The sequence below is a fragment of the Mustela nigripes genome, chromosome 2, assembly GCF_022355385.1.
Source record: "Mustela nigripes isolate SB6536 chromosome 2, MUSNIG.SB6536, whole genome shotgun sequence".
In the NCBI taxonomy this organism is placed as follows: domain Eukaryota; kingdom Metazoa; phylum Chordata; class Mammalia; order Carnivora; family Mustelidae; genus Mustela; species Mustela nigripes.
Window position 1 is genome coordinate 99,746,795 of NC_081558.1, and position 27,824 is coordinate 99,774,618.

A 27,824-nucleotide genomic window follows, 5' to 3' on the forward strand; every position below is an offset into this window, starting at 1 on the left:
ATACTCTTTTAGAGTATTACAGAGAAATCCAAAGGGCCTTGGAGAGGTGCTTCTGGCATGGTCGACAGACGAACGTCAAGTTGCTTTCAGGTTCCTCCATGAAATGGTTGTTGGAGGAGCAAAGAAGCTGCTGAGATGGCTGAGATGTTAGCAAGCATATGCAGTCTGAGGCTGGATGGCACCCAGCACACTTCCAGAATTGTTAAGAGCTGGCCTAATGGCATAAGAACATCTAGAATGAAAAACTCCCCAGGACAGCCACCAGGCCAAGGCCTGTGAGCTGACAGACACTGGACTGGAACTCCAGGGGTTGCGGAAAGCTCGATGCCCAACCCGGGAGTGATGGGCGGAGTCAGTGTCTAGCTGATGTTGCTTGGCTTAGACTGCTTTGGATCAGAAGCAATTTTATTTGTATCTATTTTTTAATGCAATTTCCTCAGGTAGTACCAGTCCTCCAGGGAAAATCATAAACCATGCTTCCTTTTAGCTTGGGGAGAAAAAACAAACACACACCAAACAACAGATTTGAGGCTATTTTTTCAAGGCTATTATCCGTTCATTTAGGCAGCTCTTTATTGTCCTCATATGGGCTGTTCTGGGCAACGAGATAAAAAGGTATTTAGGCAATTAATTTAAATGGAGCTGTGCACCCAGGCAAGAGGAATCACAGACAGAACCATTCCAGACTGTTAGGTGAAGAATTATCTGCATTTTAGAGGTGTGGTTTTCCACCCAATAAATCTGAGTGATTTCAGTTAGCTCACCTTTTGTGCATGGAGACCCAGGGTGTTCCACAGTTGTTAATTTTAATTTTTAAATAATTTGCTTTCTGTCGAGATCTTTATCTCTCTATCACATCCCCAGAACCAGTGCCGCCATTGTCATGGTGCTGTCTGTCCCCCTCAGCTGTCCCTCCCCTCCCACAGCCTGAAGCATACTGACCCAACAGTGGGAAGCTCGGAGAACATTCATCTCCATCCCCTGTGGGAGTGGCCTCTGCAAGTTTCTTGGGGTACCTGATGGCTTTGTAGGATGTTCTCTGTTCCTCCTCACAACCCATTGTCCACATGGAGAAGCATCCCATTTTACCTGGCATGCAACCTCTCCCGTGTGCCTGTGAGTGTGCACAGGACGAGAAACTCTGAGGTGTACATGTAAGATAGCGAGCTGTCCGCACACATTGTAGTCAGTGTGTGGGTACAGCCTGTTGAACACACAGGTGGCTGGCACCCCAACGGTTTCACAAAAGTCATTCTTGTTTGTGGAAACCACACTTTCTACAAAGGTGCCGTGTCTGGCTTCTTTCATGGGGTTGATGTTTGTAGAATTAAAGAGAAAGACTCCACCCTCTGCATTGGCCTCTGAGGCTCCCAGAGGTCCTGATGCTTCTTCCCAAGGTCCATCGCCTGCCCCCAGTGCTCCCGCACTGACGCAGCTGCTATGTCCTTCCAGTTCCTGTCGGGAGTGGACGCCTGGTGCAAGATGTGCAGTGAGGGAGGCCTGCCCTCCGAGATGCAGGACCTGGAGCTGGCCATCCACCACCACCAGTCCTTGTATGAGCAGGTGACCCAGGCCTACACAGAGGTGAGGACCTTGCAGGACACGCGGGGGTCGTGGGGTGTGTGGATGTGGGTTAGCAACAAGAGCACTGACCTGTACCTTGTGTAATAGCCTGGGTAGGACAAAGAAGAAAGACGTCATCTCTTTCCCCTTTGAGACATCTTTAAGATCCTTGAGCTATGAATAATGAGATCTCCAGCCAGGAAGCAGAGACAATGCAGCCTTCAGTGGGCTCCACCTCAGCACACGGGCCTGTGTGTGCATGTGCATGCGCATACACCTCTCTCACCCTATGCGTGAAGATCAGACTCTCTACCCTGGGACACAAATAAGAGGAAGCAAGGCTGTGCTCCTCAGGGTGCTTTCTGGCTGGTGGGCAGGTGTATACACTATACACACCAGGCCTGCCACCTCTTTAATGAAGAGGCTTGTCAACAAATACCCATTTTCTTACCAGAAAGTACAGAGGAGAACTCACCATGGGGTGGAGAGAAGTGTTTGCAGGAGTGAGAAGCTTCCAGGAAAGTGAAGGACAAGTTAAAAGACTATTTCACTGAAAAATCTAAGTCTGGGTGCATGGTTCAAGTGCGGGGTGTGGGGGGTCTTTTGCTTTCCAAGGAAAAGGAAGGGGGTTTATGGGTGCATCTTTGTGGACATACACAAGTGAGTGAGTTGACTAACTGGTGTGAATTCTGGGGGAGAGGCTGAGGGCCATAAAGAGATGAGCTAATTAAGGAAGCTGAATGAGGAGGGGAAAGTGAATTCACATCTGGCCCATACGGCAAAGAGAGTTGGAGCTGTGTTTCTCCAAGTGGTTTCTGGGACTACCTGCCTCAGACTTGTTCCTGTGCTCTGCCTCAGACTGCGTCAGAATGTGAAGAAGTAGGACCTGGAACCTATATTTTAGTTAATGTTACCCTGGGGAAATCTGATGCACACATGCTGAAGTCAAAGAACCAAGGGCTTCTGGGTTAGAGTAAAGGTTTTTGCCACAGTCAAAGCGGAAGTTTGACTTTTAACCCCCTGCTTATTGGCGTGACTTCAGGCAAGTTACCTAGGTACTCTAAGCCTCACATTCTTATGTGAAATAAGGGTGATAACACTTGCCTATAGTTGGAAGAGTTACAAAGATAGTGCCCATGTAATGTCCATGGCCCCATGCCTGACCGTAATTAGGGCTGAAAAAAAAAAAAAATGGTATCGTGTTTTGGTATTAGAGGAGGCACTGGGGAGGACTTGTGGGCCAGATCTGATCTCATCAGCTTTGATCCAAATGGCCCAAGGCTTTCTCTTAGAAAAGAACTGTGGGTCAAGAATGCCCATGGGTCAAGAATTTCTAAATTTACTCCTCGTAGGATATGAACATAGAGCGTACAAGTGAGATTCATATCAGGCTTACATGTTTCACACTTGGCAGGGGGGTGTTTGTGTCAGAGAGTGACACGATATTTCTCCCTGAGTTTTCTCAGGCCCCAGCACTGGAGGACACAGACACTCCCTCCAAGCCCACGTCAGAGGTCAGTGGGCTGTCCCCTGCCTCCCTGTCCCTGCACTTGCAGACTGGGCAGAGAGCTAGAGCTCTGTTGACTTGGATTTTAGGACTTGGCCTTCATCTTTAACCACCCTGGACCTGGACATAGCACGGTGCCAAAGAGCCCATCTGCTCAGAGTTCCCTGAGTAGAGCTCTCCTGGGTTTGGCCACAGGCTATTTGTCTTACTCATATCTCTGGAGGGTGTTACCTTTGTATCACTGCTCTTCGCCTCCCCTGGCAGTGCATTTCTGGAGGCTGGCATGTGGGTAGAGGTGGTCATCTAGCCAGCTGTATGCTTCCAGCCGAGCTTCCTCTCCTGTATCAGCTACAGTACTCTCTGCCTAGTATTCCTCTTAGTCACCTGCCCTCCTAGCCCCACACCGTTTTGGTTGCCCCATGAACAGGTGGTAAACAGATGCCAGTGTGTTGCCAAACCCTCAGCAAGCTATCATCAGACGTGAGGGTGGGGTGGAGAGAGGCTGGAGCCCAGCAAACAGCTCCTCATTCATCATTATAAGGCAGGAGGTAGGAGCACGCTTACTTCCCCACCTTGCTAGAAAGGAAAGACCGTTTCAACTCCAAACCAACTTTGATTTAATCATCAACCAATTCAATTTAGGGCCTTAAAATCCCTGGTCACCCCTGGTTTAAACTGAAAAGATGCATGGTCTACTGGGTCCTCAGCCAGCACTGGAGAGCCACAGGTATTGATGAAATGATGTCTCTTTCCAGAAATATGGGTGCCTGTTATTGTACCCAGAGTCCAATAAGGAATGACAGGGGCTGTCAGCCCCACAGGTCTCAGCACTGAGGGTGGATGTTGGGGAGCATATGAGCATGCCTATTGGGTCTGTAGTCTTAGGGTCCCTCCCTTAACCCTGCATATTCTGGAAAGACAGGAATATTACCACTCTCAGGAGAAATCAAAGAAGTTGTATAGAAGGAGTGCAAAAGAAGGGTAAATATAAAAGAAAATGAGGAAATCAGGAAGACAGGAGAGAGAAATGGTGCTGCTAAAGATGCTGATGGTGAAAGCAGAATTCGGAGCCAGCCCTCCTGCCGGGCCCTGTTCTGAACACTCCCCGTGTTAACTCACTCAGTCCTCACCACAACTCCGTGAGGTTGTCCCCTTTCTATCCCTATTTTACAGACAAGGAAACTGAGGCCCAGAGAAGTTAAGTAACTTGCCTCCAGTCACACATTAAGATGTTCACAGCTAGGTCGAGGAGATGAAGAAGAAAGAGGGAGAGAGGTTTATGGCATTAACTTACATTTTGCTTCATTTCTGAACTGAAGTTCTGCCATTTGACCTACCCAGTGAATCAGTCAAAAGATGTACCACATGCGATGTCCCAGGCTCTGTTCTGAGTGCTGGGGACTGAGGATCAAGGCAGAGGGAGTCCCTACCCAGTGCAAGGGTAGGGAAAGACACTGACTGAGCAGCCCCTGTCCCAGGATTCGGGTGCTCTGCCCTTCCCCAGGCTGCAGGCTGAGCACTGGGCCTCTCTGGCTGGTGCATGCCTCCAGTGTCCTGGGATTCTGGGTCCCCGCAAGGGAGCCCCCAAGCCAGCCAACCCTCCCCAACGCCCTGGGCCCCTGCCGGCTCCTAGCTTCCCTCAATTTGACTTCTCCCTCTTGCAGGTCAGCCAGGATGGCAAAGCCCTGCTGGATGTGCTGCAGCGGCCCCTGAGCCCTGGGAACTCTGAGTCCCTCACGGCCACGGCCAACTACTCCAAGGCAGTGCACCAGGTGCTGGACGTGGTACATGAGGTGCTGCACCACCAGCGGCGGCTCGAGAGCATCTGGCAGCACCGCAAGGTGCGGCTCCACCAGCGGCTGCAGCTCTGCGTCTTCCAGCAGGATGTGCAGCAGGTAATGCCTCCCCCACCCCCCCACATGGCATGCATCCCAGGCATGCAGACAGCCTGAGGCCCTGACCCTAAGGCCCTGACCTGGGGGGATCAGGTCTGGGAACCCCTGCTGCCTGGGGGAAGGGGGTCATTCAGCCCCAGCTGCCCCCCACCCCACCCTACACGTACCCTCTGGACTTCTTGCCTAAGTAGCCCTCCTCCCATGGGCCGGCGACCTCTCTGGGGTGGGGAAGGGGAGACAGAGCACTTCCTTCTAGTTGCATGGCTGGTTTTCTTTGTGGGAGAGTATGACCCTCACTCGGGCAGGAGATTTCTAGATGAGTCCAGGGTAGCGGTACGGGGGGTTGGTATTTGAGCACTGTCAGAGTTGGACCATGCACAATGAGCTCACTTCTCCATCAAGGATGCTTGTGGTCTGCTGAAGCTGGGGTGTGGTTGGGGTACAGGACCTTCAGGGGATTCTTTGGCCAGGTCTTACTTGGCAAACGAGATTGAAAACATGGGCTCTTAATGATTAGAGGTTATTTCTGGCTTAATCTGTCTTTTTGCATTATTACACCAGTCATAGCTTTTCCCTTTACCATGAATGATAAAGAAATGGTTATGTTTTAACCAGGAAAGGAAAGCCTTGCCACGAATACCCTTTTGAATGAAATAGCCCATACTTTTCCTCTCGTACTTTCTCTGTCTCCTTGGGGACCCCTGGGAGCTTTGCTCTGGTATGGGTATTCTGGGGCATGGAGAGGTGGTTGGGAGCCAGAGACCGAAGGCAAGGGTGACAGGCAAGAGGCACTCAAGCTGTCAGACCTTATTGTGGCCAGCACATAATTTCAAGTTTGTACATATAAAGTAACATTTCACACTCCTCTACTCTCTGTGGACTCGGCCAGTTGTAATCAAAAAGTGTATTGAAATACACAGGGAATACAAGAGCCAGCGGGACATGTCTTTGGAGTGTGGTCCCCTTCGCAGCTGCTGTTGGGAGGGGCCCCAGTGTGGGGTGCCCTGAGACAGAGGGAGGGGGAAGGGAGAGCAGGGTATCCTGTCACTGGCTGTGACACCCTCTGGAACCCTTTCACTGGGCAACCAGTCCTGGGAGTACACAGACCTTTAGGAGCATTTCCAAGTCTTGGGCTGCCCAGCTTTGTTGCAGGCACCCCTGCTGCCCCAGGCTGGGGCAAGTGACTGAGACATCAGAGGCAACACCTGAGCCTCAGGAGAAGGGCTCAGGGCACATAAAGGCATTTATGTGCTGGTCCCGGCTCCCAAACTCTTGTGGGGCCTGCCAGGAATGGACAAGGAAATGAATCAGTTGCCTACTCGTGCCATCGGAACTCTCCAGATAAATACATCATCCCAGGGCAGAAGGGAGCACGGAGTCCATCTGTGATTGAGACGGAGTGAGGTGCCAGCCTCCAGAGGCACACACGGGCCTGTGACTATTTCAGGGAATATGGAGTGACTCATGGAGGGAACCCAGCTGCAGGTTGTACCGTGTCCTTGGTGTGCTCCTTGCCCTCCCAATTGTTCTGTGGCTGTTGCCCCAGGTGGGCACTGGAGAGAGGGCAGAGGGGCTGCGAGAGGGGTGGGCAAAAGGCCTCCGTGACATCCAGACTTTTCTGTGGCCACCACGACATCCACACAGAAGCAGAAGCTAGGAAGAAAAAATAGTAAAAGCTACAGCTGGGGCCATTCTGTGTCATGCTCTTATAAATGAGAGTATTTCCTGGGTGGTGAACATTGAGGAGGGTATGTGCTATGGTGAGTGCTGTGAAGTGTTTAAGCCTGATGAATCACAGACCTGTATCCCTGGGGCAAATAACACATTGTATGTTAATTAAAAAATGAGAGTATTTCTGGAATTGAGATGCTATCAATTCATCTCCACCATACCAATGATATTGTTGGCACTGAGGAAAAAGCAAGTAGAAGGTTATGAGGTTGATGTGATGGGTTCATCCCTAGGATGGTAATTCCATTGTTCTGTTCTGGATGTGTGACTCTCACTTCTGGAACATAACTTCATTCCCCCGTTGTCCCAGACAGGCTCCCACTCCCAGTGTCAGTGACACTGGCCCAAAGGAGCACAGGCAAGTGTGGAGAAGCAAGGGCTGCCAAATCCACTGGTGGGTCTCCAGTGCTTGGCTTATTCCTAGTCAGTCATTGATGCCCAGCAGGTGTCTGAGCTGGTGTGTCAGAGGTCTTCTGGACATGAGGAACTCTACAGTTAGGGTGAAAGACTTGGACTTGGCTCTCCCAACTCCCGGAAACATTATATACTTATCATCTTTATTTTGCATGTTTCATCTCATCGATTCTCTATCTCCTAAAGAGTAGAAACCATGGCTGCTGCTTCTCCGTGCACTTCCCAACTCTTGGCTCCATCTTCCATGAAGCTGGAATTCTCTTTATATTTGCTGACTTGAGCTGGAATTATGATCAGAAGACCTCCAGTTCCTGTATCTGTGGGGTGGACACCGTTGACACCCTACCCCCATGGCTTGTGTGGTAATGGCTCATGTGTAGTTGTAGTCTGCCTGCAGGGATGCTGATGGGAACGTCTCGTGGCTCCCAGGTATTTACAGACAAGGTGGAGGATACAGGGACACGGCCTCGGGGCTCATGAAGTCTGCTGGCGCTCATCAGTTCTTCGGAAAGCTCTGTCTTCTTCCGTGGGCCTGGAACCGCACTATGTGATGCTCTGGCAAGATGCCTGGTTCATTAGAACAAGACATCCACATATGAAACTATAAAGAACAGTTCAAGCAGAATGTGCCATCAGTATGCAGGGCGGTAGAGTAGTGATGGAACAGTTGTAGGCCGAGGCACAAGAAGTCAGAGTTGGGGTCTGGAGGGAGGAGAGAATCGACTGATATGTATGGTCTGGGCCCAAGATTCTTGAGCACATTCAGGGTCCAGAGGTGTTGACTCAGCAGCCTCAGTGGAGAGCTAGTGAGCAACCGTCCGTGGCTGGAATACAGGATTCTGCCTAGGAACACTGGCTCTGCGGTAAGACACCTGTGCATATGTGAAGTGTGTGAACCTGGTGATTCACAGACCTGTACCCCTGGGGATAAAAATATATGTTTATAAAAAATTAAAAATTAAAAAAAAAAAGACGCCTGTGCATAAATCCTGTTACCAAGTCTTGGCTGCAGGACTGGGCAAGGGATTCCATCTCTGGTGCTTCTGGAATGATCATAGTACCTATCCCAGTGGACTGAATGAGAGACCAGGACAAGGCCCAGCACCCTGGCGCCCTAGCAGAAAGGGAGGCCTCCATTAGTGTGGTTTGGTTCAGCAGCCCCATCCTCTGAGTGGGACTTGGGCGCCCCCTGGTGCTCATGCTGTTGGGACCCCAGCATGATTCTCCTGTTTGGAAAATAGTGACTGCTTTGGGGGTCTGCCAAGTTCTGTTTCATTCAGTGATCAAACCTCAGAGCTGTCAGAGACCTGAAGGACCATCTAATCTAACCTACACTATGCTGGAAGAACTTGAGGTCTAGAGATGTGAAATAACGTGGCCACGACCATGCAGCTCGTTAATGTAGTGCCTGGACTGGAAACGGAGCCTTCTGGCTCCCAGTCCAGGTAGCCTAGAGAAAAGACACACAAGAGAGGAGCCAGGTAGACAGAGAATGAGAGCAGGGAGAGAGATAGGAAGCATACACACATGCTTCCATAGAGAGGGGAAAGACAGACTGGCACGTGCACATAGCCCAAAACAGGGAAAGGAGGGAGACAGATAGCCAACTGGGACAGAGGAAGGAAGGGAGAGAGATTTGAAGATGGAGAGCAGAGGAACTGACATCTTGGGATGGGAGGAGAAAGAGAAAGAGGTAGGAGAGGGAGGGACAGAAGGCAAAGAGACAGGAATGCCAGCTGGTTGAGGGAGAGGGCAGGACAGTGAGGCGGCCTCTGCCTGCCTGCCTGCCTGCTGGCTTGCCGCGTAGTCAATTCCGCGCATGGTTTTTGCCCAAGGAGGAATATTTTGCCCATTAAGGGCCCAAAGCAGAGTAAACCAAGAAGATGAAAACCAAGGATAGACACGAGTGACAAAGAGATACCATTGAAACCTCTGCGGTCAGAATTGGCCTGGCACATCACCCTTGTGGCTGTTCTCCCTTGATTCAGTCCCAACAGATGTGCTCAAGTTTCTCTTCCCTGCTGGGCTTAAAAGCAATGGAAATCAGTCTCTAAGGATCAAACTGGAACAGGGGTTCATGGAGCAGCAGAAAGTGTGGATGGGGCACACCTGCTTTTGTATCACTAGCGGAATAATTTTCAGTGCTATTGTTTTTCCTATTTAGAATGGGTTAGCACCAAGCAAGAGCCAAACAGCGCACCCCATGACAACATCAGCCTATCTCCACTTCTGTCTCTTATCTTCCCCTAACTCCTGTGTGTTCCCAGAATGTGAGGGACCGCTTCCTAGCCCAGATAACCTGACTTCGTACTGAGAAGAAGAAGGAGTAGGTAGATTCTTGATCTTTCTTACAGATATGGTTTCCATTCCATTTTTTCCCTAGCTAGAGTAATGGTTTTTTGAATACTCTCTGCAGGCCATCTTGTTTTGCCTTCTTCCTCTCTTTATCTTCTCCCCCTGTTTTTTACAAGAACAAACTGATGAAATGTTTTAGTACACCTCCTGGATGCAAGGCCCTGTGCTGGGAGTTAGGTCCCTCACTTGAGAGAAGACATATGCACCGAAGGATGAATGAATGGCATACAGCTGTCCGGGTTCAGAGCCAAAGAAGCAAAATAACAATGGGCCAGTAGAGTCAAAGCAGGGAATGTTCCTTTTGGTTGGAGTGGGATGGCAGTGGTTCTTGGAGCTCAGGCAGAGGAAATAGAGTTGGTGTTCCCAGGGAAGGCCAGGAAGCAGAGGACTAAGCGACAGCCAGGGGACAGGGAAGGAGGAGTCTAACTGGATGCCCACTCTGGGCAGAGCAGTGGGGGGAGGTAAGGCAGGAAGGGTGAGGAGTGGTCTTGGTGGTATGGATAGGACAGTGATGTTTAAGGCTCCAAGGCCCTTCCTTAAAAACAATGCCTTATAAGCAGTCCGGTCAGGTGAGCTAGGAAGGGGCAGTGATGGCAGAATTTCACAGGCTCAATGACTTTCCCTTCTGAATGACTGTATTAATATTAAAGTCCATAGTTCCTGTCCTACAAATGAATCTCACCTGTTTCTATCAGTTTTTCTAAAGCCTCACATGGAGAATTACAGGTTTTACTATGTCAGCTCCTGCCTGCCAAAGAATATGTAAAAAGCGTTTGAGAGTAATTTTTTCAAACTGCAGAGATTCAGTCTTTTACTAGCTCCAGTGACTATGCCCCCTTAATCATACTAAACCAGTCTGGATATTGTATGATCCAACTGACAGCTTTGCATAATAAAAGATGAGCGCTTTGGGTTGCACATGGAATGATTAGTTAAAGAAAAGTGACCAGAATGATGATGGGTCTAGAGATGAACCCTTTTTATAAGAAGGGATTAAAGCAAAGAAGGAGAGTGCTCTGGGTGTAGTCCCAGAGAGATCAGGAAACACATACAAGGGAGAACCACCTGCAAAATTTGAAATGCCAACAGCTTGCTTATTGGGTATGTGGCAGAGAGGATCCAAATATTAGAGAGAGGGTTGGATTCCAACCCTGAGATTTTGTTACTGGAATTAAACGTGCCTATAAAAGTTTCTGTGGTTCAAAGCTCAGAATTCATCATCTTTCTGAGTACCTATGATTGAACATCTAATCTCTTCACTTGCTTTTTCTTATTTAATCTTCCCTGGGAGGCAGGTGATAGTTTGGTTCCTATCTTACTGGTGAGAAAATTGAGGTATAGAAAGGTTAAAGAAACTTGCCTAAGGTCACGTAGCAGAGTGAGAATTCAAATGCAAGTCCATCTTACATCTGGGTCCTGCTTTTAGCCTTTCTGCTATGCCATGGACATCACGCTAGGTGACGGGAATGCAGAAATATAGAACAATATTGTTCTGCCCTTGAGGGGTTTGTAAGTTAGTGATGGGATGTCATTGCTCAAAGGGCCCTGGTAGATTACTTGGTCCCAGAGTATGAGACTTGCCCAAGGTCACGTAGCCCATAGCTGAGATTCATCCTCAAACTGCTTGTCCAATAAGACCCACAGGTGACAAAACAAGTGATACTCATACCCACTCTTCCCCATTAGTTGCATCATAATAAAATTGCCTTCTGTAGTCATCTATCTCTGATACAGATTTCCCCAGAAAAGACATTACCTTCCTCATTTGTTTTTCACAATCTTAACTCAGAGTTGTTGATGTTTTTCTTTGTAGAATGTGTCTTGAATCATATCCATTTGCCCATGCTAGTGTTTAGAAGTAGTACAGTTTTCAGGTAAGTTATTTCATGGTCATAATCCATCGAAATACATTCAAGTAGATGATAGGTGATTCTTTGGGCTGCGTGAACACCCAGAAAGAAAGCAGGGTTGAGGCTCAGCTGCACTGGGGGTGATAGGGAGGGGAGAGAGGGGAGAAAGCGTTCTGTGCATCAGTTGCTTTCTGATTGCAGTGAAGGTAAGGAAACTTCCTCAACATTAGCATCTCTGATACTGCTGGTCTTGTAGGGAGCCTTCTATCACTCCGCCATAGGAGGCTGGCACTGTAGGGTCTGTTTCTGCCTTTTCCAAGTAATCCCTACCTAGAATTGGCAAGTTTGGGAAGTGAGCGCTAGAGGCCTGCCTCAGACATGCTCAGACCCTCCTGCCTATGAACTTCTTGGGTTTCTAGTACCCTTTGCACTCTATACTCTTTGCCCCAAACCTCTAACCCCGCATTCCTCTTTGCCCTACTTTCTGCCTTCCTTTCCACCCTTCCCTACCACAGTCTGTCCCTTGGTGCTTACTTTGATTTTCTGAGAGCAAACTCTTCTCTGATTGAAGAGTAGTCATTCCATGGTGAGCACCTTCTAAGGAAGGACCTCGGTGCCTCCATGAGGCTACTGGGGCCTGGGAGGAAGTGAGAGGAAGTTCCCTCCCAGGGGTCACTAAGCCTCAGGGCTTTCTTGATCCACAAACATTTTAAGTACTTTTAATGTCCTCAATACTTTTTCTCTTATTATGTTTTTTGTTTTTTTTAATTAAATTTATTTTCAGCATAACAGTATTCATTATTTTTTCACCACACCCAGTGCTCCATGCAATCCGTGCCCTCTATAATACCCACCACCTGGTACCCCCAACCTCCCACCCCCCCCTCCGCTACTTCAAACCCCCCAGGTTGTTTTTCAGAGTCCATAGTCTCTCATGATTCACCTCCCCTTCCAATTTCCCTCAACTCCCTTCTCCTCTCCAACTCCCCATGTCCTCCATGCTATTTGTTATGCTCCACAAATAAGTGAAACCATATGATAATTGACTCTCTCTGCTTGACTTATTTCACTCAACATAATCTCTTCCAGTCCTGTCCATGTTGCTACAAAAGTTGGGTATTCTCTAATTATGTTAAAGATTGAGAAGACTACTCCCATCCAGGGTCACTTCTTTCTGATAACCGCTCTTCTCAACCTGTCCCTGACCTCAATACACTATTTCAGAAGCCTTGGATACCAGGCTAAAGAAGAAAAGACACATTGCGTCAGCAGTGGGGAACTAATCAAAGATGTGAGCTGAGGAAACACACTCAGAGTGAAGGTCTGAGGTGATTTGGTGCAGGTAGAAAGTCAAGTTGGAGCAGGAAGCTCCTGGGAGCCACAGTATTCCTGTGGCCAGAGAGCGGGAACTAGGGAATGAGGCAAGGGTAAATTTGAGAAAACAAGGGAGGCATCAGGTGCAAATGTGGAACTACATTTTTCAAAGTGTGATCCTTGAACCCCTGCTAATCATCTGCTCAGGATGGGAAACTTGTTATAAGCACAGATTATCTAGCACTTTTTGATCCAGAATCTGTGAGTAAGGTGGTGTGTATCATCGGGGAGCAAGAATGTCCTGTCCCCTTCTTACGGGGGCAAGAACTGCTGTCTCCTCTTCTAGCTGAACTAAGGATCCAATTGATACAAGACAGATTAACAGGGCAAAATAAAATTTAGTAGGCATGCATATGGGGAATCCATAAAGACATGGAAATTCTGAAGACAGGCAAAATGAAGTATATATGTCATTCTGAATTAAGAAGGGGTTAGGGGCACCTGGGTGGCTCAGTGTTTTAAAGCCTCTGCCTTCCCCTCAGGTCATGATTCCAGGGTCCCTGGAATCAAGCCCTGCATCCGGCTCTCTGCTCAGCAGGGAGCCTGCTTCCTCCTCTCTCTCTGCCTGCCTCTCTGCCTACTTGTGATCTCTGTCTGTCTGTCAAATAAATAAATAAAATATTTCAAAAAAAAAAAAAGACGAAGAAGAAGAAGGGGTTAGAGGTCTGGGATTCCAGAGGAAGGGAATGCGCGTCATAGGGCCAGAAGAAGAGCAGATGTTTGGTAATTAGATGTTTGCCCTGCCATACAGATGGGTTACTCAGATAAAATTTATCTTTGCTAATAACCCTTATTCTGGGAAAGACCTGCAATTTAGATTCTTCTGAGTAGTTAAGGGAGGATACAAATTTTCTCTTGAGGCCACAGGGGCTCAAGTGTCTTCAGCACAAAATAATCCACGTGCCAAAGTGGCACATTCCACGGGGCAGTGGGGGTGGTTTGTCCTGAACCTCGTCATCTATGTTTTAAAAAGAATCCCAGGTGATGCATAAGAACTTTAAAGTGGCAGAGTGGAGGCAGCTGAAACTTTGGGGCTTCGGGTGTCCAGGGCAGCTTCTCCCCAGCATTGATCTGTCAGGTGAAGGGACCACAATTCTCAGGAGAAGGAGAACTGACACCTGCTAATGAGTTTCAGCTGATGCTTCTTGGAAAAATGATGGCGTCTCCTGCTGTAGCAAGACATTTATTTTGATCATGATTGTACCAAAGAAGGGGCAGAAAATGACTTGCTGGTAATTGGGCATTTCAGGTAGCACCTACAAGCTCTCCAGGCTCAGGCAACGGGAGCGGGTGGTGCTGGCATTGTGTAAGCCACTCCTCTTCGGGACTAGCATTCACTGTGCTATTGCAGGAGAGAGAAATCATGCTGTGCTGAAGTGTCTTGAGTACGCTTACACACTGTGTGTACTGGAGCCTTTCACAGAGCAAAACGTGTTGTAGACAGCTGATTGTGTGTGCGCTCTTTTTCACTGGTCTCAGGATAATGGCTTTCTGAGGAGCTAGGAGGCTGCGGGCTGGGGGAAGTTCCTGTGAGCGAGCGAGGAGTTCTTCAGTTCACAAAAACTTGTAGCTAGTTTGTGGATCAAACTATGACACAGGCTTAGTAACCTGTCTCAAAAAAGAGGATTGATTGGAGGGAGCCAGATGAGGGAATCAGAGAGTTGGGATTCTGATTCCGCATGTGTTCGTAAATTGTCTCCATTTCCCTTAATCACACAGGAAGTTCTCAGATCAGATGGGATGAGTTCATTCACTCATTCATTCAACAAATGCTCTCTAAGAGCCCAGCTGTGAACCAGACAAAGCCTTGTCCATGTGGAGATTACATTCAGGAGGTAGAAAGAAAATGCCACCACAAACACGTGGATATAGAATAAGTCATATAGTGATAGCCAGTAATGTCTGAGCAGAAAGCTGAAGGAATAAGCCGGGGGATGTGTTTAAGAAGAGGTTCCAGGCATGTGAAATGGGATCTAGGAAGTCCTTGACACCAGAAAGAGCTGGGGGCATTCCCAAAAATGGGTGAATGGCCAAAGCTGCTGTTGAATAGAGAGCAGGACAAAAGGGTAAGAAGTTTGAAGAAAAGGGTCCATATCAAAGCAGACTGTATAAGCTGTGAAGAGCATTTGGATTTTCTAAGTGTGGTAGGAAAAAATGGCACAGGTTTTAGTAAAGGGAATGTTGTGAATTGATTTATGTTTAAAGAAATAGGTCTGGCTAGGGCGCCTGGGTGGCTCAGTCAGTTAAGCGTCTGCTGTTGGCTCAGGTCATGATCTTGGGGTCCTAGGATCCAGCCCTGCTTTGGCTCTGTACTCAGTGGGAAGTCTGCTTCTCCTTTTCCTCCTTCTGCCCCTCCCCCTGCTCATGCTCTCTCTCGTGGGCTGTCTCTCTTTCAAATAAATAAATCTTTAAAAAAATTTTTTGAAAAGAATTAGGTTCAGCTAATGAGTGGATGGTAATGCCACGAGTCTAAGAAGAAGACCGTGGCATTACCATCCACTCATTAGAGAGTGAGGGAGGAAAGATGGTGGCTTAGACTGGTTGTGGTTGTGGTGGAAACAGTGTACAAGAAAGGGTTAATAAAAAAGCGTCTCAGACTTGCAGCCAAGCGGTAGGGTGAGGTAACACAGAGGTGATGAGCCAACAGCCCTAGCCCAGAGTGGAGCAAAGAGCAAACCCTTCTGGGATAATCATCTCTTCCTCTGAGGAAGGGAGCTGCTATTCCTTCCATATAAAAAAATAATGAACTCTACATCAAAAACTAATCATATACTGTATGGGGACTAGCACAACATAATAAAATCAAAAAAGATAGATTTAAAAATTAAGAAAATGAAAAATTTTTTAAAAATGAAATATTTGAGTTGAAGAAGACAGGGAGATGGTCTGATCTAGCATTTTCATTTGAGGCAGTGAGGTCCAGAGAGGAGCCAGGTCACAGCTGGTTAGGGGCAGAGCTGGGACCAGAGCCCAGGTTCCTCTTGGTCCCAGGGATGGTGTCTGTAAGTTACGCTGATCGTGATGGGGCCACAATTTATTGATGCTTTAGGAGCCCAAAGTAATTGTATATGTAGGTAGAGCTTAGATCTGAACTTAAAACTTCGAAGGTGGATATCTCTAAGTGCAGGGGCCTCCTGCATTGGTCTGAATGACCCTGTGGGTTTCCTATAACAATAAGATTCTACCCCATTAGCAGAGCCAAAAAAATCAAGAGTCCCAGGACAGCAGGCAGCTAGGCCCCCGATTTTCTCCCATTAACTCAGTTGCATTCATGGCCACTGTTCAGAAAAAAAAATATCAATGGTTCTCTTCAAAAGGACTTTTTCTCTTCCCCTTAGCAACTAGAAGAGACTGTCTCCTACCCTGAAAAGTACCCTGCCTTGACTGTGTGCTCGTTGGAATAAACACAATTAGATGAGGAAGACAGGGGGTGATTAGGGAATTATGTATAATGGCTGTTCCCACATCCGCTCAGGATGTGAGCTTCTCTCTTGGAAAAGACTGTTCTTGAAAAGGACTCATTTCTGATTGAGCAGTTGGGGCATGGGAAAGGAGAAAGAGCTTTATAAGTTGTTTTTTAAGACTGCTTGCCCACTGTAGTGGCCAGAGGTCCCCTCCCGAACGAAGTGGGACAGCTTCTATCAAGATAGCGGGGCCAGTGCCTCAACCACATTTGTACTTGACCGCCCATGGGTATAAGGCTGTAAGCATTCGTTGGCTATCTCCTGCATGAACAATGCTGGCAGGGATGTGGGGGTGCAAAAGGACTGGTGGAAGGGGAGCATACAGTGGGGAAAACCCCACACTCCTTAAGCCTGAGGACTAACCACCTGCCAAGTGGGGCAGTGGAGACACACAAGGGGAGAACTCCAGGTGCAGACTGAGAGAGGCTTTACACCAGAGGGAAGAAGGGGAGCATGTAGCTGACACATTCACCCCAAAGCCGTGGGGATGAGCAGGAGTTGAGTGCCATTCAACACGTTGTAACAAACCATGCTGTGCTGTAAGTCTGGGAATCACAAGGAGGTCAGAGTCTAGTGGGAGAGACAAGCCTGGAGGCAGTAATTGTGGTTGGAACAGAATCAGAGGAGAGTGACACCACCCCACCCTGGGTGGGTTATTAAAGAGGAGTCTTTCCAGAACTAGTGATTTTGAGATGATGCTTAAAGGATGAGTAGGAAGGAGACCAGGAGGCAGAGATAGGGAGGAGGAAGAAGGTGGACATTTCAAGTGAAGTTGAAAGTAGTGAGAGCAGAACTCAGGAAGCAAGAAGCAGTTTTTGGCTTGTTCACGGGTGAGGCGGGGACTCACTGGAGGTGAGGTTGAGAAGGGGTGAGGTGGCCACAGAAGACTTTGCATGTCAGGTTAAGGAACCTCCCCCCCCACCACCACCAAAAAAACTACGTCCCAGTGAAATGCCCCTTCAAGAATGCACAGATTAATTCCATTTAAGTCTAAGTTTGTGTTTTTCAAATGGATTTGGTGTCCCTATTTTGTTAATTTTAGGATCCAATATATTAACACCTTATAACTTATTTTTAAACCCGAGTGTATAAAATCGCTTTTTTGAAACTAAAGACACATCTTGCCAGAATCAGATTGACAACTATCACTGGGTGCTACTTCCCACTCAAGTTCACAGGCATAACTGTCATTTATCAGAACGAGAGCACAAGTATGAAAATGGAAAGAAAACAGAAGAATCTGTTATCTCTGTGCTATCCCTCATAACTCATTTGCTTCTGCACCAGTGACCAGATCCTCCTTCTGCACAGTTATTCAAGCTGTGCCCCGGAGGGTCAGCCTTCCACCTGCCCCACTATGGCCCCCATACCTAACCTGGGGTGTTCTCTCCCCCAAATATTACCCACAGATACTGCCTTTGGGCTCATCTGAGCCACCATCGCCTCCTGTCAGGATTTCTGCAAAAACGTCCCATTTCCCCACCTCTACTCTTGCCTCCCTCTGATTCTCCACAAAGCAAAAGTAGTAACTTTTAAATTCAGGTCTTTCTTCTTGCACCAGCCCTTCAGTGGCCCTTAGGACAAGCCCTGGAATCTGACTGGGCACACCAGGGCTCAGCACGTCTGGTTCCTGCCCTCTCTGGGCTCTTTACCCACTTACCACTACTCAGGCCATGCTGATGTTTTTCCTTCCTAGCTTGGTTAAGTCCTCCTCTTGTTTAAGTCCTACTCAGTGCTCAGCTACATCCTCACTTCTTCAGAGAGGCCTTCCCTGATTGTTGGCCCTTTCCCCACTGCAACTGATGACCAATTGTATGATCTCCTGTGCAGTGCCTGTTCCCACCATAGACTAGGTTCCCAGAGTCAAGGCCCTGCCTGCCTTGTTTAATACTGCATCCTAGGCTGCTCTGGGGCCCAGCACTGGGGCACAATAAGACTAATAAGTATCTGTCTGAATCAGGTGACATTCACATCCCCCATGTGCTTCTTTGCTCCATGAAGAACCCACAGGCACAAACTAAAAAGTAAAACCTTCTGTGTTGGAAACACTTGAAAACCAATTCAAAGCCATTCATGGGTATTACTAACTATCCTCCTGTCCTATCTTGACTAAAATTGATAATTGATTATTTTAAATAAAATTTTGTAAATGAGAGAATTAAACAGGGGTAGCTAGTGTGGGGTGCCTTGGTGGGTGCATACAGTTCAGTAGGGTTCCAGGGATTTGGCTAGAAATGCAATTTAGTCTTCAACCAGTGATGTCCCAAGTCTGGGATGCACCAGAAACTGTGGGATAGCCTGCTTTCCAGTGCTGCATGTTAATTTGCAGGGTGTGATGTAATTATCAGACACTGTTAGTGTCATCTCAGAAAGCACATTTCTCTGGGGCAAAGCTAGATTGTACTCCCAGAACTGGGGGACATCGAATCATGGTCAAGAGAGCATGGGGTCTAAATGTGTGTCAGATAAGACTGGCTCCAACTGAACTGTCCGACACAAAACGGCCAGAAATCATGGGGTGCCTGGGTGGCTCAGTGGGTTAAGCCTCTGCCTTCGGCTCAGGTCATGATCTCAGGGTCCTGGGATTGAGCCCTGCATTGGGCTCTCTGCTCAGCAGGTAACCTGCTTCCCCCTCTCTCTCTCTGCCTGCCTCTCTGCCTACTTGTGATTTCTCTCTCTCTCTCTCTGTCAAATAAATAAGTAAGATCTTTTTTAAAAAATGGTCAGAAATCAGCATTTTAAATAATACCTCCTATAGTGATTATGTTTCTCTATCCTCGGGTACTTTTTTAGTCTCTATGGATTATTAAAGTAATTTTGTTCACATGCTAAATTATTTGCCGTTTTATTTATTAAATTGATTTCCATGCTGTCTCTGCATCTTCACTGAGGTTGCTCATGGGTTCCCCACAGCTTTGGTTCTGATGACAGAAGCTAGACTAGATGGGGACAATGTAAAATCACAGAGCAATCAAATTTATGTTTAAGCTAATAAAAGTCTATCAAATATGAATAATAGATTTTTAAGAGGTTAAGGTAGAGTTAATTAAGTCAACTTAAGTGTCATTAACTGACAATGAATTGACATTTTAAAGAAAGCAAAAGAACTTAAATAGAATACAAATTGCTTTTTGAGAGAAGTTTACAAGTTGTGAAATTACCCCTGGGGAGTATAAAAGCTAACCGTTTGTGAACCAGTAGATGGAAAGCTTTCCTCTTAAACTCATTTGTTTTAGCATAACAAATTTTATTAAAACTAGAGATACAAAATGAAATGAAATAAAATAAACTCATTAAAACATTGCCAGACAAGCAGGTCACACTTAACTGCTCACACCTAAAAAAACAATTGTAATTTGAAAATCTGTCAAAAATTCTGAAGAAATCATCAAAAGCCACAAGACAGCTCTTTTATATATAAAAATTATCAAAATTGGGGTGCCTGGGTGGCTCAGTGGGTTGAGCCTCTGCCTTCAGCTCAGGTCATGATCTCAGGGTCCTGGGATCGAGCCCTGAATGGGGCTCTCTTCTCAGCGGGGAGCCTGTTTCCCCTCCCCCTCTGCCTGCCTCTCTGACTACTTATGATCTCTCTCTCTCTGTCAAATAAATAAAATCCTAAAAAAAAATTATCAAAATTATCCATAAACTTCACTTCATGGGATTAACATAAGTTTAATATATAAAAATTATCAAAATTATCCATAAGCTTCACTTCATGGGATTAACAAAAGTTTAAATATGCATAAAGATTGTAAAACTGCACTTTCGATGGTATGTATGACATGGAAAACTTTGTGACTAGAAATATTTCTTTTGACCTTGCGTGCTATTGTGAAGATGAAACAGGCCTGTTTTACAATAGAAAATTGTGGGTTCACGTTGTGTCAAGTCAAGTAAAAATGCACTCTCCTGATTTTTGTTGTTATTGCTGAAATTCCCCCATACATAATTCTAGAAAGATGTGGGCTCTCCTTTCTTTGAAGAAAGGGATATTTAGATTTCCTTTCAGTGCTGCCTTTCAGTGTTTGCAAAAGGTAAAAACCCAGTTCATTTACTCCTGCAATTTCTTTTCTTAGACATGCCTCCAGAATATTAAAAACATATATTGCCAGAATTTGTTATAAAAAATATTTAAATCTCTACACCCAGTGTTTATATAGTCATTTTCTAAAAAGCCTTTCTTTTCTCCTTTTTAATGGGCAATTGTCTGACATTCCAGTTTCGTTAAACGGATGTTTGTTAAATCTCATTTTTATATTCTTGCGTACATTTCTCTGACCTAATATCCATCTTGTTGTAGGCCTTGTGGTAGTGTCACTAAGAGTGAAGGTTTCCATACCTTGTGCAATTGCAGGTGTAATTTATTTCAAATGTTAAAGAAAGTGAAGCCAAAGACTAGATTCTCTGGAGACAGAACTCCCATGCCTGTACTTCATGGGATTATTTGGTCTATCTGCTTGCCATGGGGCAGTCTGTAGAAGAAACAGAGGAATGGACTAAAGCATCCTTTTATTTATTTTAAGAATTTATTTATTTATTTGAGAGAGAGAGAATGTGCACATGCAAGAGTGGGGCGGTGGGGCAGAGGGAGACGAGAAGCAGACTCTCAGGACACTGAGATCATGACCTAAGCTGAAAGCAGGTGCCCAACCGATGGAGCACCCGAGGCCCCCCTTAAGCATGAAACAGGCCTGTTTCATCTACATCATTTTTTCCCAGAAAGTCCTAGAACCTGAGAAGGCTAGCATATCATTAACCAAATGTTCAGGTTACGTCCAGAATAGCCAGAATAGAGTGGGCTCAGTTGTCTTGGCAGGATCTCTAGCAGGTGTGTGGCTGTACACTCTAACTGGTTTAATTGTGGCCACCTGCTTTACTGAGTGCCAACTCTGGGAGGCACATGTTTGCTGGGCCATCGGCGTGAATGCAAAACAGACATTAGAGGCTTTCGTCCTCCCTCCATTTCAAGGCTTCTGCTAAGGGGTTTCTACTCCCCGTGTCCAGTGCCCCTGAGGACAACATATTTTCTCACCTTCTCAGCATCCCTTCCTTCATCCCTCTACCCTTCCAGCCACGTCTATTCCAGCTTCTCTAAATACCAAGGGAAATGTCCCAAGGCCAAATCACTCCATCTGAAACCTAGAAAAACATGGGGTCTCCCCTTTTTTTCCAGGAGAAACCATAGGTACTAAAGGCCTTAGGATGTAAGACCTTAATTTATTTGGTTGGGTGCCTGGGGCTGATTGGAGGAGAAGGGTGGAAGGAAGCCAGAAAAAAGAGTTGTCCTGGTGACCACTCTCTGGAGCAGCCAGGTAGGGCCTAACTAGTGCCAACTTTCCTCTCAAGATTAGGAGAGTCCCAGGAGTGCAAGGAGGCAGGGTCCCTGTGAGCATTGCTGTGAGCATTTTTATGGGGAAGTAAGGGATGAGTAAGCTGTCAGGGCCTAGGAATTTCCCTGAACTGACACTGCCTTGTTTTCTGCCCGTGTGCCTGACTTTATTTGGGTCACTAACTCCAAGCAGGTTAGTGAGGGGCTTAAACTGTGACTGACAGTCTGTGTAGCTTGTTTAAAATAATGGACTAATCAAGGCTGGGAAAACTGAGAGAGTAACGAGGGACTATCCTGGCAATCGAAGATGAGATGCCTCTAGTTAAGGGTGGGAGCGTTACATCACCAATGACAGTAATGAAATCCCTGGGTCCACGGTGGGCCGAACATGTCCAGCTGGACTGCTGCTTTCTGATGGGGATGGCAACTCCAGGATGCTGGCAGTCTCTCCTACTGTCACAAGGCTTTCCCTCTGCCGGGGAGTCATTGTTTCTGTCCTCCTTCTCTGAACAGGTGTTGGACTGGATTGAAAACCACGGTGAGGCCTTTCTCAGCAAACACACTGGGGTGGGGAAGTCGCTGCATCGAGCCCGGGCCCTGCAGAAGAGGCATGATGACTTCGAAGAGGTGGCTCAGGTGAGAAGCTCTGTGTGTGTGTGTGTGTGTGTGTAGCTGGGTGAGGGAGGCCAGGGCTGCGGTTTTGGTATTTGCTGAGGCACGTTAGGTTTAGGGCCCAGTCAGGGCTGCCTTCCTGCCTGATGCAAGGAGACATTTGTCTGCTCTTGGATCACTAGGTGAGTGATAGACCCTTAGTTTTGGGTCTTCAGAGAAAATCTTCCTGCCAGCAGGATCTATAAATGGCTTGTCCCCAAGGTGGTGATGGTAGAAGGAACTGACCTTGGGAACATCGATAGCCCAGAACTACTGCTTATGGTTATCATCACTGGCAGGTGGGAGCTGGAAATCAGCCTTAGGTCTGCTTGCAGAACTGTGTGTCCTCCAGGATCCAGAGGAAGAAATGGCACCTGCTTCTGCAAGGCTGACTGTGCCCAGAGAATATGGCATAATATTTTGTCTTTTAGCTGAGCTGTACACCTGATCCCAAAAGGGCATTTTTATCTAATTACACAAAGATGCCGTGAGAGGCTTTGACTATTTGGCTTCATGGTGGAGGGATAGAAGAGGGTTTTTGGTTGTGAGCCTGAAGCCCCTCAATTTTATCCTAACTCTTTTATATTTTTCTCTATATATATTGATATATATCTCTTATATTTGTTTCTTTTGGGGAGTTCTTCCATGGGTCCTGAGCATCTTCATCTTCAAGATGAAAGACTACTCTGTCCATTTATCTTGTCAGACATGATCAGTTGCAGTAGGAACTAAGACATAAAAATGAAGCCGGGAAGGGGCATCTGTTGGGGAATCAGTATGGGACAAAAGGGAGGATGACAGAGCTAGCATTTGCCACAGCTGCAACCAGGCCCAGCTCCCATCCCACCACGTGGGCAGTCCTCACGGTGGGTGTCATCCTGGGGGTCATGCAGAGTGCCAGCCCCCATGCCGGGAGGCTACCAGCCCCAGACAAAACTGTGGGTGAGCCATGGATGCCAAAGGTGAGCCCCTGCCAAGAACCAAAGGGATCTGCTGGAGGACAGGAGAGTGGTGGGAGCAAACCACATCTCTAAGGATGCTCCAAGTGTGTTCTGGAATGTGAGAGGCCTGGCAGGTGCCAGAAAGACTGAGTCACTAGTGACCTCAAGCTGGGAATACAGATGGATTAGACCCAACCCATGCAATAAAGAAAGCCTCATATAGAATCTTTGTGCACAGTTGGTGGGAATGTAAAGTGATGGAGTCACTGTATGGCAATTCCTCAAAAAATTAAACATAGACTTACCATATGATTCAGCAATTCTGATTCTACATATATCCTCGGAAAAATTAAAGGCTGGGATGTGAAAAGATTCTTGTATATCCAAGTTCAGAGCAGCATTATTCACAATAGCGAAAAGGTGGGAGTAACCCAAGTGACCAGATGAAATTATGCTATGTGAAATAAGTCAGTCTTGAAAGGACTAATAGGAGTCCATTTATATGAAGAACCCAGAGTAGTCATATTCACAGAGACAGAAAGTAGAATGATGGTTGCTAGGGGCTGGGGCAAGGGAGGGAATAGAGAGTTATTATTTAATGGATCCAGAGTTTCAACTTTATGAGATAAAGAGTTCTGGAGATGGATGCTGGTCGTGGTGGCACAACAGTGTGAATTTATTTAATGCCACTGAGCTTAAAACGTTTTACATTATGTATATTCTGCTACCACCACAAGAACAAAAAAACCAAGCCTCATCCCTACAAAGACCTTCAGCAGAATGGGCTGGATCACACCCATGTCATATAGACATGGGCCATATAGGCCTCTGGATATAGCACAGACCCAAAATATTTGAGTGTCCAGACATTCCGGGTACTTCTGCTATCTGTCAGGGGACAAAGGGTGGGACAGGACCACATGGACTCCCTTTCTGCTGAGAGTGGGGTTGCGGTGTCTGGGGCAGTCTTTTGAGATGGAGCCATCCCACAGCTGTGATGTTCTTGCCCCTTGGCTTTCCTGTGACCCAGCCATTCCTCACTCAGAAAGGATATCCCACAGCCCTGAGCCAGCCAGCGCCCCCTTGCCCTCTTCCTGCTACAGCCTCAGAGGCAATGCCAACCTTGGTTATCGGCCCTTGAGGGCACTGTTGTTTTGTGTGTTGTTACAACCCAGGAAGCCTGGCTGCCACCTGGACTCTAACCTGCCTTCTCCCAACTGCTCCCCTACCTTCTTACTGGTGCCTCATATGCCTTTCACATGGGACAGTGCCTTCCAATCAGTAGCAGAGCCATACTCACTTAAATTCACATTAAAGAAAGAATGGACAAATTTTTTGAGAGCTTATGTTTCCATTATATATTTTATCTACCAGTCCTGAGTGATGGATAGTATTAGCCTTGTTTTATAGAAGATGAACACTAAAGCTCAGAAAATTCTTCAGTATGCCCATACCATCTGGCTTGTCAGTAGCTCTGCTAGGATTCAAGCTCAGGTCTGTCTGACCACAGAGTCGTGTTTTTACCCTACCTTCATGCTGCCCTTCCTTAGTGTAGTATGGGACCTGAGTGTAAAATTCATTTCAAAGTGCCAGTTGGCTCATGAAGAGTACAGAAAAAAGAGCAAGAGTGGGGGGAGTGTGGAGAGGAGACGCTGCTGTGGCCATTCCATTTGACATACAACTTTTCCCAGGCTCTGCCAGTGAGTAATGTCTTGCTATAATCCACTTGCTATAATCCACTTCTCCCTGTCCCTGCTTTCAGGGAAGATGGTGTCTTTATTAGGAGAGAGAGTTCTACTTTCTAAAGGGCTCATGCTTTTCGAAGTTTTCCCTCTGGAAAGGGGACAGATATGGACAACAGAGGGCTCACATAAGTAAGGGGCGATGAAGTTGCCATATTGCCCTGTAAGTCGGTCTTTAGAGATGAATCTCATAGTCTAGTACTAAGTCCTGTTTTGTTTTCTCATCCCTACTCTGGAGAAGGGAGTGGAGCTGCCTAGCATCCTGAAATTGGTAGTCCACATTGGAAAACCAATGTAATTGTGGCAAAGGCAGATGGACTTGCAGCAGCCTCAGATCTGCTTTGTTCTGTGCAAAGTGATCATCACGCTCAAGTGGTGAGAAAGAAGATGATCCAGGCAGGAAAGGGCATGCTCTATCTCTCTTACTTCTGTTCTCGATCAAGTGAGGGCCACTGGGAGGGGAGGAGTAGATTTAATCAGGATTAGACAATTCTTGAGTCAGAGATCAATGCTATAGAGCCCAAGCAGGGATTCTCTTGTTGCTTGTTGGTTGGGGTTGCTGGTTAAGAGATCTAGTCAGGAAGGACATCACAAATGGTGAGGAGTACGAGGCTGGGGGTTCACTCATAGCCAGTCCTTCAGTGAAGGAATCTCTTTTAATGTCATGATTTTATGGTTCCGTAACCTGAGGCTGATTGATATGAGAAGAAAATTCTGAGCACCCATTCTCTATATTCAAGTTAAAAAATTGTCTAGAATCAAAGCAGGAAGAGAGTTGTAGCACCTGTTGTACCCCTGGGATGCTGCCCTTCTACAGGGAAGAACAAGTCCTCCAATGCACAGGGAGATGCCGAAGGGCAGTGTGAACTCCTGGAACAAATACGCCTCTGCCTCTCCCTACATGAGATCACGTAAAGACATTTAAGACAATAGTAGAAATATCAATTATATCTGGGAAGAATTAATGTAGTAAACCATGACCTTACATTTTGTGTTTAATAGCTCTTGAACACATTTTAAACAAATGTACCCATCATTTGGAGGAAATGAAGTATTTATGGTCCTCACTCCATCCTGCAGATGGCACCCTTTGAATAGTCTCCCTGGAAACAGAGCTGAAAGGGAAGGGAGATCCTCCCCCTCCCCACCCCCTCAGGTACTTACTGCTGCCAGGGGAGGCTCCTGACAGGCAGGTGGGAGAGTCTGGGGCCACATGTGCACAAGGGGGTCTGTCTCTATAAATATTTCTAGTCCAAGCTACTGAGATTCTCTGTGGTCAGATAGAAGGCCTGGGCCCAGCAGGAACCCTTCTGGTCCTGGTAGACACTTTACTTAAGTTGGCTATAAACTCATCACATGACTGAGGCTATAGAGTTCATCAGATTTCCAAAGACACTTATATTTTTTTAAAAAGATTTTTATTTATTTAGTTGGGAGCGAGACACTGAGAGAGAGCATGAGAGGGCTGAAGGTCAGAGGGAGAAGCAGACTCCCCGTGGAGCTGGGAACCCAATGAGGGACAGGATCCCGAGAGTCCGGGATCATGACCTGAGCTGAAGGCAGCCGCCCATCCAATTGAGCCACCCAGATGCCTGAAAAGACACTTATTATATTTTTATATATATTTATGTTGCATGGTAGTCATTATCAGGAGTATAAACAAGCATAAGCTAGAGTTGCTGCCCATCATAGTGTGACTGTAAGGGGATACATGTGTCCACATGTGCCCAGAGGGAGTATGGGCTATGGTACTGTTATTTTGTCCTGAGATATTTGCTATTACTCAGAAGGAAAGTACTCAAGTGCCTGTGGTTTAGATAGCAGCTGTGCGGGCTCTGTAAGTGGTCTGCTTTATGACCTCATTATCTGGAATGCCATACTTTCTGTAAGCTAGCTTAGTAAAAAATTAGTGATCATTTGCACTCAAATATATATTATCTAAAATCTCAAAGCACCAAATCACATTTAAAGCTAAGTTTATTAAACAGCTTTTGTTTAACATTTTTGAAAGAACAGACCATTTAAAGGAAGATTTAAAGAAATATAAATATATATATAAAGAAATATAAATTTATATATATATAAATATTGCACAGTTAAGCACTTAATTCAACAATCTCTGGTTAGTTGTTTGTCTGACTCTTGCTTTTTTCTCAGACTTGGATAGAAAACACTTAAAAAATCATTCTGAGTCTTGGGGTCACAATAGGCAAAATGGAAGGGAAGCAATTTAGTAGACCTATCAGTGACCTTACCTGTTAAAGATCTTCAAGGTATAATCAGCTAACTTACTAGAGCTCCAAGGGTAGGTAGAATAGGGAATCCATAGGAGTAGAAAGCCCCTGTTCTCAGACAGACAGCAGTACTCATCAGTTCCCAAGCCCATCAAGTCTTTGTCGGGCACCTTGAGAAGCGAAAGAGGTATAGCAGTTTCCGTCTTGAGGAAATCATGATCCAAAGAGAAACATGCATTAAACATATTCTAACCCTATAAAAAGTCCCATGGTTTGAAAGGAAGCATAATCTTTATCCTTTCAGGGTTTTCAAGGAGCACTTTCCAGTGAAACCAAGATAAACCATTAGTTCATTTGGTGATCCAATAAATACGCCTGCCTAGGGGATGGCGTGGTGATCTTTGGAGTAAGTTCCATCTTTCTTTTCATGCCTGAGATGGTGACCAATTATAGCAACTGCAGATGCAAGCAGAAGGAAAAGGTGGGAAATCTTCAACAGATGCTGTTTCACACCCCAGCTTCTTGGAGAGGACAAAAGTTTCTTCAGCGGGATGAAAAAAAAATAGTGAGGAAGAAAGCCAGGAAAATACAGAGAAATTAATATCATGAAGTGGGCAAGTGGAAAAAATGAAGAACAATCTTGTTACCCTTTGGATCTTGCATGGCATTCATCCCACTTGAGGGGATTCAGGATATTCCCTCCACAAACACCAGTGAAAAGTTGCATGAGCTGATGGGAGGGCTTTTGGGACCACTCTCAGGAAGAAGAAAGAT

The 27,824-nt window shown here is 46.4% G+C and overlaps 1 protein-coding gene across 16 annotated transcripts in view; it reads left to right on the forward strand.

The window, feature by feature from the left end:
* Positions 1 to 27,824, forward strand: part of KALRN (kalirin RhoGEF kinase) — a 656,868-nt gene that overhangs the window by 280,900 nt on the left and 348,144 nt on the right. For all 16 annotated transcript variants that reach the window (XM_059391106.1, XM_059391108.1, XM_059391110.1 and 13 more), the window contains exons 8-10: positions 1,453 to 1,584; positions 4,735 to 4,965; positions 21,996 to 22,118. In XM_059391106.1, coding sequence (XP_059247089.1) covers positions 1,453 to 1,584; positions 4,735 to 4,965; positions 21,996 to 22,118 — 486 coding nt within the window. The remainder of the gene's footprint in view (positions 1 to 1,452; positions 1,585 to 4,734; positions 4,966 to 21,995; positions 22,119 to 27,824) is intronic.